Consider the following 12,285-nt stretch of genomic DNA (forward strand, 5'->3'; position numbering starts at 1 on the left):
AGGTTAGTTTTGATGTGCCACACTCTGGTGAATATAAGAATGCAGAATCTGTCACAATCTGTCTGTGTGACTGGTGAGCGCTGCGTTTGTGATCGTACACTTTAAACCTTTATTACATCCTGAAGTCAGAGGCACATGAGAGCTGCCAGGACCACATATTAGTATCATCAGTCAGGTTTTACAGTGAGGTCACCCAGGGATAGTAAAGACAGGCTATGTTGCCATGTCTGCGGAACAGAGGAGGGCATTAAGCTGTCTCTGTGCCAGTGGGTGTGTGTGTGTGTGTGTGTGTGTGTGTGTGTTTGTGTGTGCACAGGGAGACACTGAGTGGTGATTGTGTTGACAGAAACAAGGCACTATCAGCAGCATCAGTTCCTCTACGCCCCCTGTCTCTCACTGGTACCATCCCTGCTGTGCCGACAGAGTGGAAGTTTAACTCCATTACCGACTGATGAAATTGCTCAGGTGTCTTTTTTTCAGACAAATACAAGCTCCACCACGGAACATTTTTAATGAAAAATATGTTTGATTCTTAATCCAAAGGTGTGGCTGGGGAAATCTGTTTGTGCGAAGCAACAGATTAAAACTGGCAAATGAATGTTTCTAAGCACAACTTTCAGAGAGTCTCAGAAGTGATCTCACAGATACGTGTTTGAGCTTTTTGTTGAAAATGATCAATCTTTTCCAAAAAACAACTTTATATTAAACAAACAAACAGTAGCAAACCACAAGCTCTGGTGCTAATTCCTCACTGTACATTAACTACAGTACGTACAGTAGGTAACTAAGTTTAGCTGCTAACACAATGTCAGACCGACTTTGTGGTTTAGCAATGAAGTATGTTAACAACAAGCGGTTAGGGCTTGTTTACAACCTGTCTGATCGTCTGACTGTGTCTTGCCCAGCTGGATTCTTTTTTAGTGATAGAGCCAGAATCCCACATCTGAGCAATGAACTTGAGTAAAAGTGTCGTATTAATATGGAGAATTACATAGTAAGACCTCATTGTAATAAACCAAAATGATCCTTTAAGCCATGTTTATTAGATTAGATAAAATTAAATTATTAGAAGAAAAATAAATCCTGTCAAAATGGCAAAGCGCACCCTTCCAGGAGGGCGCGGAGGGAGAGATTTGAGACTAACATACAGTGTGAGGTGAAGTGGACAGTGACATGCTCGGGTGCTTAAAAGCAAGAGGCACTCTATTAGAGCAATAACAGTCAAATCCGACCGTACAGACAAAAGATAAATATAACAGGGCTGTGTACTGTGTGAGGAGCATAACAGCATCTTAATCAACTGATGTCAAGAGGAGGTGGTGCTATGTGGGCACTCCAGCAATTCACGTATGAGTAATATAATTAGTATGGAAAACATTCAAATAATAAGTATCAATATTTATATTCCTTTATATATATATCAATACTTTTCTCAACATTAACATGCTACCTGCATAACCCGCTCATTAACAGAAATGAAGCTCTAATTCTAAAATCAGTTACGTTCTGAAGCTATTTCTTAGTGAACAACACCGGCCTACACTGGCTGTGAGTATCGCAGCTGTGATTGGTAATACTGTAGAAACTTCTGTCAGGGACCTAACTAACGTCGCGACAGGTTACCCCCCTCACTCCCCTTCAAAATGGTTCTTTCTACATGTGGGTTTGTGTATGGGTCAAGCTGTATGTTGTGTAATTGAAACAGCTTTAGGGTGATAGCAAGCGTATTCTTAAACTTTGGTCAGACAAGTCAGACAAGTCGTTTTCCTTAATTTTCCAACTTGATGCTACGCTACACTAACCACATCCTGGCTGTAGTTCTACAGTTCACCTACAGACGTTATGATTAATACGCATCCCTATTAAGAGCAAAATGTGCCTTGTTACATTTCGTCACTACTTACCATTGTTGGTGGTGTTGACGTAATATCGCCGCCCTTGTGGAGACATGTAGCATCTCCACTGAGGAGGCAGGGGGTCCTTGAGGTCCTCGACAGGAAGCTGACTCAGGGATGCTGTCTTCTGTCAAAACAGAAAAAGCAATAAAAACATTAGCAACCACAAATGAGCTCATAGGCACATTGGAGGTGAACTTAAACACATCGTCGGATACAAGACACAGATTTATTTGTCAGGGGTCTGCCAGAACTGCTGCAGTTACAAGAAAAAACTGAACCACTGAAGGAGAGACTACACAAGAGATGCAGTAAAAATGTGCAGCACTCAGCTTGAGTTCAATGAGGTTCTCATTTCCTCAAGCATTTCACAACCAGCAACCAATGACATCATAGCAGAGCAGGCTGAGCTGCGCCACTGCTGCACAAAGAACAACAGAGTGGCTCTGCAGTCAGACTGAGACCCCGGGGCTCCAACATACAGCCCGAGAACACAAGAGAGCATGTAGGCAAGCTGCACACATCTGCTACTGGTTAGCAGGAAAACAACAGGCTGAGGCCGCTGTAACACACTGTGGAGATGCTGTTTGGAGACTTGGGAGAGTCAGATGAAATTCCATATCAGCTACAGTTACACCACATCGTAACATATCAGGACCAAGCCAAGTCACTCAAGCATCTAGAAGACGCTTGTTTCAGTAAGTGCAATGAAACTCAATCCAGTCTCTGAAGGATACATATGATTCAACACGACACAGTAAGAGGAAGAGGCAGCTTGGCAACCATCATAGACAGAAATGACCATTCACTAACCCCATCTCTGTACAGAGACAGTCACAATCACAGCTTCATAATCATAACTACTGAAAGCCTGCCAAGTCTTTGATTTCTCTGCATGCTGAAGTTGTGGTCATGATGCTCCTTAACACATGTTCAATTTAGATTTAATTTATTTATTTAGCTATTTAGTATTTTAGTGTATAGTTCAGCCCCTCCCCTACATATTCCTCATAGACCACTATAAAAAAAATTCCGTCAGTAAAACAGCTGACATGGCACTGCAGACAAGGTCAAATATTACTCTTTGTAATATTCACTTTGAATCCATAAAACATTAAAGGAACAGTTCATCCAACAATACAAATCCAGTCATCATTTTTTTGTTGTCCACAAAAATTCTCTGGAGCTTCACAGTAAAACAGCGTTGCAGCACTCTCCTAATAAGTGAAGTAGCTGGAGACTCCATCACTCTCCACTCACTCACTCAAACTGCCCTGTTCTTAAAGGAGCCATACCACTCACATTTTCTACTATAGTCCATTCCATTTTAGGGTTGAGTGTGGCTTCAAAAGCCGCCCAGAACTGTTGACAGGAGCACGTGTTGGTGCGACTCGTGCAGCAGGATAAACATCAAGTGGATCAGCTGGAAACATTACAAAGTCAGTTGGGGACAGTGTTTTCAGCACCAGTAGATAAGACTCAGCATGCTGTCCAGACTACCAGACAAAGGTCCGACCATGGCAGAATCTTTGATGTTCTTAAGCCAATCAGAAGGCTCTGGGTCAATGCAGCTGTTTGCATGCTAAAGAACGAGAACAGGAAATGGCTGTGATTGAGGAAACCAGGAATGAATGAACCTGACACATCTGAATTCTCTTGGACCAGGGCGGATGACGGGAAACAAGAATGCTACTCATTATCATAAGACACTGACTGACAACAGAGGATGGATGGACAATATCAGCTGTAGGAAAACTTTTCTTCATAGATATTTACCATCTCATTAGCCTTTTTAGTGGTGATCATGCAGCAGTAAGTATTGATTTAAGCATAAACTGTCCCCAGAGGTAAAAGCTGCATCACCTCAGAGAATGAAGTCATTCTCTGCCCTCACAAGAAGAAGTACCAGAGCTCTCTGGTCCCACAGGACTGGAGACTATGAATCCATGTCAGCCCCGGGTGACTTATGACTGCATGTAATTACACAGTCTCTGACAGCATGGCAGCAATGTTTTCCCTTTGATGGTCTCGGTGGTCACTGTTATATTTGTCCTTCTTGTGCCTTTGAATAGTGCTGTAATTTCCAACAGCAGTGAAAAGTAGTCATGGATGAAACTATAGATAAACTCCAACATGCCATTAAAGAAAAATATGAGCCCTTTCCAATCGTGTCAGTGCCACTGGATCACATGTTTATGTTCTGAAGAAGAAATGGAAGAGAAAGAAGTCAATAAGAGAGCCAAACCACAGTTACAGTTACAGCAGAGTCAAGTGCTGCAGAACATGAGTGTGTGCAGAGGCATGGCGACCTTCACACGAAACATGGACCACTTTCCACTGCTCTTGTGCGTAAGTGGGTGAAAGCAGGAGCAGACTGATCTGTTAGGGAGCCCCCGCGGCAAAAATGAATAGCTGGCCCCTACTGCCCCCCCACTTCCACCCACCCTTATGCGTGTACCATCTCATTCTAGATAGTTTAACACTAATTTAATTAAGGATATGCATCATTGTTATTCACAATATACAGGTGTTGACACAGAGGGCCACACAGGACTGGACGTAATAAAGCAGGCACCATCTTCTCAATGTATATTTTGTGATTTTGTATATTTGTAACGAACCTTTGCCAAACAAATGTGCTATTAATTAATTGACCACATAGAAATGGATGCACAGTTAACCTGGGGTCCTCTGGTCTGACTGCCAAGAGGGCTATCAAGTCTTGAAACTGAAAGTTCCTGTCTCGTCGTATCAATCACTGATCCAGGACCAGTATTCTGTGTGTCATGGTCCTGGATGGCTCCCTGATGGAACCCACATGTTCAGCTGCTCAGGGGTTGATGGACTTTAGAACAGATATACAAACTCTATAGATGGTAGGCAGCAGGGGTAGACTGAGTATCGGCAATCTTCTTAGTGACTTTTACTGTGGTAAAAAGGTGTAAGGTCACGTGATTTTTTCATTTTACAGTCTCCATTAAATTAAAATAAAATTAGAATAGTCAATACATACAAAGTGGAGTCTGAGATGGCTCAGAATGTCCTCCTCAGCCCCCAGCTGCGGCCTCTGAAGCACAGGAATGTACATACTGTATGTAATGTTTTAAAAATGTGCATAATTGACTTTTTATTTACTTATTTATTTCCATCTGTTTGCATGTGACTCAGTGGCTAACCTTCAGAGGACTTTAGAGGATTTTTAACTTCATTTTTGTGGCCAGCTGTTTTCCGCTGCTCCCACTGTTTGTGCTTTAAAATGGAATGCTTCCCAAATTGTTCAACAACTCTGTTACTCAGTAACATGGCCCTAGTGTTTTTTTGATGTGTCCTGCCCCGGTGGACTAGTTGGTGAGAGAAATCACTCTGATTGGCTGAGTGAGCTGGTTGGCCATCGGCTGCAGTCTTTGCATTGTTTTAAAGTCCAGCTTTTTGGCCGAAACACAGGAGTCACCACTATGATGACTGACAAAATAAAAGTGAATCTGTAGGAAAAATAACTGTTAAACTCAACAAGAATGTCTGCTTTTGGCTGCTGTAGCAAACTTCATCACATGCAGGTGCCATATAAAAATCGAGCATTGTTCTATGAGCCAACCCTGCATGAGGCTGTGTTATCATCATCGCTCCCTGAACAGCTGAAATACCCCGGTTCAACCAGATTCCGATCCAGGGTCACGCTTCCTGAGGACGTTCCTTCAGACTTACTGTTGTTTGGTCACATGTTCATTATCAGTGAAATGATACCACAGTATAGTTTTTCCTCCAAGCTCAGCAGTTATGGCTCTCAGAAGCAGGCAGACAGATGGGAGTGGGATGCAGATAATATGCAAAAATCTTGGACATGAAGACGTTTTTGGTTGTTGACGTGGTTCGTTTCCAGTGATACAATTAAAAAGAAAAGTGTTTCTGAGTCTCGTGTGGCAGTTTGTGTCTCTCGAAACGTCCACAGATCTGCTTCAAAACGGAGAAACGCTTCAAGTGAACACTTGAGTTTAAACTCTCCTCCCCGACAGAGTGTGTGACAGACCTGACAGTCCTGTCAAGCACATCAAATAAACACACGAGTGAGAGAATGGGAGCACCTTGGTGGTGGGAAGCGTGACAGATCTCAGAGCCAGCTTGTCTCAGCATATGCAACATTAAATAATGCACCATTCCAGATGGTTAACCTTCTAAACCTCAGACTGCCTTTGGCTCCACATTCACAGCGTGCCAGAAGAGCCCCTGGCAGAGAACACAAGGACTCATCCCGGGCTGCGATGACTGAGGAGCAACCACAACAATCACTGCTGCTGTCTGTGCGCTCCGCAGACGCTCTCAACATGTCTCCACTCCAGTGCGAGAGATGAACTTTTAAGTCAACCTGTGGTAGTCATTACAGCAGTCATTTGAGAAACACGCAGATAAGATAACAGAGTCTAGGAGCGCAATCGTTTTCTTCACCAATAGATTGTGGGCTGGTGAAATGTGCTTTCATTAAAATGTCACCATCAGATACTAAATATGATGAATATGAGGGGGATGTTTTTTTTTTTTTAATTATGTCCAGATTGCTCAGACGAATGATTTCCTACATTTTCTAAAACAACTTCCAACAACCTTTTTAAGATTGAAGGCATTTTCACATGAAGCTGACAGTAAAGAAGAAGAAGAAGACGAGGAGTGACATGCAACTAAAACCCAGAGTGGAGTTTAAACGTGGTTGTGGTTAAAGAATACATCTTCATCGCCATCATCTGCCACCACAACACGCTGACATTCAACATGACACAACATAAACCTGTCGCTCTAAAACTACTCTAGCAAAGAATGAAGCATCTGTGATTCTAACTGCATCCCACACTGATAATGGTAGCTAGAATCTCAATGCTGCTGAATTAGTGTGTGGGCATTACTGTCGGTGGAGATACTGGTCTTGTATGTGACGGATTAAGGAACATCCCAGCTGTTACAGCCCTTGTTCTTTTATTGTGAGTGACTGACAACTGACGTTTACCGTTGGTATACATGATTTTGTTATGACTAAAATAAATTCTAACTGTCCCTAAAAGGGGAAATGTGGCCGTCACTCAGAAGTCAGCAGTCATAAAGACGTCGGCAATGAAACAGAAACGGCTGCAACACTCAGGCAGAAATACAGAACAACACAGAGACTATTAGGAACTGGTATCAACCTCCGTCCTGAGTGATCCCATCACAAGTTTACAATCACTTCATGAAAGAAGATAACATTCTATTGACGCTAACCATGTCATATTTTACCGGAACAAATATAGGCTACTTCCTGGTCCCCAGACTCCCTCAACAAATGTCTCATTTTAGTGAGTTGTTGAGTTATAAACCTTGTGAAACACTGTTAGCCACTGAAACCAACTAGTTAGGCACTAGCTTGTAAACATGGCAGAGATGAGTTGAAGTTGACCAGTAAACCAAAACAGAGCTAAAAGGAGAGTGAATATCAGCCAAGCATTTATCAAGGGGACAGAATCATGAGTCCAAATGAATGCTGATGTTGTTCCATGTCCAATCTGCAATTTCTATCAATAAACAACTGTTAAGTAGACAGAGCCCAACGTTGTGATCACAGCTTGTCGCACTGCCCCCAAGTGGCACAACGACATCAGCTGTTATAGGTTCTATTTCATGTCTGCTGGATTCACAACATGTGTACACTCTGATTTTATAATTAGAGAGGCTGCCTTCAGTTATCTAACCATCTCCATGCTCAGTTATGTCACTGAAGCACATTTAAACAGCAAAAGTAAAGGCCATAGTTATGAAGTTGACAGGACAGAGGAAACTCTCCAGAGGGAACAGAATTCAACTTTTAGTAACTTCTGTAATAAATATTTTTTAACCAGGATGTCAGGAGTTATCAGGACAGCTGCTTCACTCCAAACAATTCAACTGTATGAATCTGGACTGCGTGTGAGACCTTTTGATGTGAAGAAGAAAACAGGACATTATTTAACATTAACTAACCAATCCTATTGGCGATTGAGGAGTTTTAAATAATCAGTGAAGTTTATCAGCTCTTTCTTGTGTGCAAATGCACATGTTGATGTAGAGCTACCCATTACTTTTCTGCTGCTGGAGGATCACTGCAGGTAGTGTCATTAATATTTTCCTCATTAAGGACGTATTTCATCCTCTCATCACACCTGTTACTGATCAGGATGACTGTTTTTGATCCTGTCCCGTCTGATCCACAGACTGAGACTCAGACAAACAGAGGGAAGCAGCAGCGCTCCTCCTCCTCTGTTTAATATCAGTGTGTTTTTTCATATGCAGTCAAACAGTGTTGTTGAATGGACAGATGATCACGTCCCTTTCCCTCAGTGAAGACGAGTGCCACTGTTTGATAGCAATGCTCTTCTCCCATTCCCATCTCTGATTGATTCCCTTTAAGAGCCGCATCTTGGCGCACCTGGCTCCTAAAAGGAATGGGAGACGATGCTCTGATTGGTCGCCCGCCCGCCCTTAACACACACTTTCTCCTGGCCTAGGTGATCATGAAGCTAAATACAACCCCTTTGCTGTGTGCCTTACTTTGTGCCCAGATGATCTGCTGTTTGACTAGCAACACTGACCTGCACACGCCTTGAATGTACTTACACCATGTGCCTCAGACCAGGCGCCATAGATCGTTTAAAAAAGGGCCCTATAAGTTTAAAAATGGATACTTCAACACAAAAATACATTAATTCTAGAAGTCAAAATCATGATTCCAGTTATTTAATATCTACCCACTGAATCCAATCATTGGTTTGTACATTGGTAATATTCCTGAGGATATTTGGACTTTTCCTTTAATCAACTTGGCTTCACAGTGTTGAGGCTGCAGAAGAACTGTAGTATGTCAAATGTTTACGATGCTAAAAAAGAAGGAACCAAATACCTCAATGGTCTTCCTGGTATTATAAACAGATCCCAGCCCTTTCTTTCTCAGATTATAGACATTTCCCACACATCCCCAAACACACGCAGCATCTCTTATTATGGAAAACAAAATACCTCATGGTCTCTCTATTCCAGTGACACTGGCTCTCTGCCTGGAAAACCAAGAATAATTTGTTAAATCCCTTTGGAAAATGCTTTTAAATAAATAGCCAGCCTTGCTCTGAGGTCAGTCACAGAATAACAACAGTGTAGTAAACTTGATTGTTAGCCTTTCACCTTGATTTTAACAGCCTCAGCTCAGACCTGCACACATGAATTCTTCTGAAGTTCAAACACAGGGCATTTTCTGACTTGTAAAAACAAATGTGGCATGACTTACTTCACAATAGAGAACTGAAAACCTGACATCATTTAAAGGTCAGGGAAGAGAAACAGAAATTAAAAATGAATATTTGGATCCTAAAAGCACTCTCTAAAGACCAAACATACACAACTCCATAAGTACAATGTTATTTCAATTCATCCATGGGATAAAATAACTAATTGCAACATTGGCTGGGTGTCAACATACAGAATAAGTTCACCCTTTCCCCAGTTTCAGGAGAACAAGTATTTTTAGTGGTAAATATTTCCACATTGAGCAACAACCAAACACTGAGTCGTCAGCTTTCAGCAGGTTAGCAGCGTTTCTGCACAGACACCGATTGTCCTGAAAAGGTGAGTCATCAGATGCAACTGTCGCTGTCTGAGATCACATGGATGGTGAAACGCAGGTCACCCACTCACTGGCCGTTGTGGAGGAGGAGCAATGTGCAGCCTCAGTGGTCCAGAGTTTCAACAGCCTGGATTACTGAAGAGGACTAACGTTTAGCTGTCCTCACACATGCCTGAGTGACTCAGCACCTCCTGACTTGTGATAAGAGTGCGTCAGCGCGTGGACATGTGCAATTTTGCATGGTGCGGCTGTGGATGAGCTTTTTGATGCCATGTAGTACTTTATCATGTTGCTGGGACCTCCGGTGACCCCTGTGGAAACATCTGGATTCAGGAAGAGGCGAGTGTGTAGGGGTCAAGGTCTGGAGAGAAGCTGTCCAGTTTCCAGCTGGAAGGATACAGAGAGGGAGAGGTTCCTGGACATGAACATGAGCTGATGATGATGTGGACAGGACAGGACAGCATCAGGGGGCACGTGAAAACAAGGCCTTTATGCAGTTCATGTAGTTTGATACTCCAGATGATCCTGCAGGTGAATGCATCATCAAACCCTGACACAGCATGATTCATAACAGTAACGGTGGGTCACAATTATTTTCTGTGCAATAAAATGTGCTATTATTTGACTATCCAATTACTCATGTACACTGTGTCAGTTATACTGTAAATGGTGGCAGCACAATACATCCTGTCAGCACCAGCATGTTGATCGCACAAGATGTAAATTCAGTCAAACACGCCCTGCTACAATGACTTTGTGTCAGATCTGTCTGATAGTACATAAGTTGAGGGGTTTTGGATGCACAGTTTGTTATTGGTCAGTGGAGGAGAGACAGGCCAGGCTCCCTCGGCATCAGATCGTGCCGTGAAGTCTGCGTCATTGTTGCCAGTTTGTGGCTAAACATAAGCCAGCAATCCAGTGTCATGGAACATGATTCTGAGCAGTCTACAAGCTACAGGTTTCAAACCTGAAGGCCAAGTTTTTACCACAGTATTCATCACATAACACATTTTAAGAGGCACAACAGTGTCCTTGTCACTGTTAAGGCGTTTCAGTCATCCATGAAGTTTAATTTATTTATCATGTAGAGAGTGTGAATCAAACTGGAATATCACACTGATGAATATCACTACGGGGCGTCGGTAACAACAACTGAGCACTGGGTGTGGAAAGTGTTTTGTTATTGTCCCGTAGCCGTTGGGCTGTCGACAAAATTTGGTCAAATGAATTGGAACACAACCCAAAAGTCATAATTAACATAAAGAAGGTCACTCTTTTATTTATATAATAGCCAGAGCAACATCTTGGACGCCTCATGACGTCCTGACAAAAACACTAGCATGTCTTAATTTTTTGCCTTCTGTGTGTTCTCTGACTTTGACCCCAGAGTGCAAACACAGATGACTCTTCCATGCTCAACTGCGAAGATGGTTAGGCCAAAACAAAATTGCGTTGGTACACTCTGAAGTCGATCCCTAGCTGCTCATAGGGAACACCTATGTACATCGTTTAGGTCAGGACAGACAGACTGCTGTGATTGGTGTAGTTTGTCATTTGTGTCAGCAGCACGGTCTCATGTCTCAACCTGACAGATACAGCAGCTCTGTCTGTGGCCTTAAACTTCAAACTGTGACACTAGTGGCAGTTCTGTACGTATCACGTTATACACTTTCAAAATATGGCTTGCTGACAGACATTTCACATATTTTGACACATTCTGAATTTCTGCACTGTTATACATTGTTGAAATGCTGGCCGCTTGTTAGGCTTTTTTTTTTCTGATGCTACGTTGCTCCATCTATGAACAACCGTGAGCTCCCCGAGTAACTGCTTCATCAAATTCTGCTTCAGTCATTAATAGTTAGAGGAAAATGTTCAAATAAGACCCCGGGGATACCTGCAAGATGTTTTCAGTGTGAACCTAATCATGTCTTCGCTTCATTTCAAAATGAGGGTGGCACAGACTCAGACTGTATACGGGCACGCACGCCTTGAAGAGAAACTAAACAAATTCCAGCTGTATACATACTGGAGCAGAGCTGTAAACAGCCACAAGCAAGCAACAGTCACACACGGTCTCTTCGTGATGTGGGAGGGGGGGCCATCTCCAGTCTGCAGCTTCTGCTCAATAGTGTCGAGGCACACAGTGAATGCAGACTGTGATGTTTTTTCTCCCTGCTCACTTCTTCTCCTCCCTCGTCATGTCAGAGGAACAGAGGTGTGACAGACAGGGGAAGTGTCTGTTTCCTATTATGCACTCCGAAAAATACCTCCACCTTCCTTTTCTGTGGCAACACCGGCATAACTCCGGGTTACTGGGAAGTTCACACACAAATGCTGATGCTAGTGTCTGTGGGAAAAGACATGTCACAATGTCACAATACATCATGGAGTGTATTGTCACTGTCACTGATTTATACAAATACCTGTTGAATTTCAAGTTTAGTTCTCAGCTCAACATGGAGCTCTGAATGGTTGACTCTGAAATGATGGTATATTTAAATCTCTTTCATTTTTTTCAAAGCTATCGGTGGTGATTTTACAAGCGGGGAGTCAAGCTATTTGCCTCATGCACAACGGAGCAGCTTTCACAGGAACGAACAGGCTCCGTCTCTGAGGCTCAATCTATATTTCAATTATTATATCCATGCCACAGGAACATAGCCTGAAGTCTAGCAAGACGGAGAAATGAGATCACACACATTTTGGATCTTCTTCCAAATTGTCGAAATCCATTAAATGGACACAATGTAAATGTTAAAACAAGAAACAATC

At 42.6% G+C, this 12,285-nt stretch overlaps 1 protein-coding gene across 1 annotated transcript in view; it reads right to left on the reverse strand.

Moving 5' to 3' along the window:
- Positions 1-2,218, reverse strand: part of LOC115570870 (growth arrest-specific protein 7-like) — a 44,993-nt gene extending 42,775 nt beyond the window's left edge. Inside the window, exon 1 of the mRNA XM_030399645.1 lies at positions 1,905-2,218. Within this exon, the coding sequence (XP_030255505.1) occupies positions 1,905-1,950 (46 nt within the window). The 5' untranslated portion in view covers positions 1,951-2,218. The remainder of the gene's footprint in view (positions 1-1,904) is intronic.
- Between the last annotated feature and the right edge of the window lie 10,067 nt (positions 2,219-12,285).

Source organism: Sparus aurata, chromosome 20, assembly GCF_900880675.1.
Source record: "Sparus aurata chromosome 20, fSpaAur1.1, whole genome shotgun sequence".
Classification (NCBI taxonomy): Eukaryota; Metazoa; Chordata; class Actinopteri; order Spariformes; family Sparidae; genus Sparus; species Sparus aurata.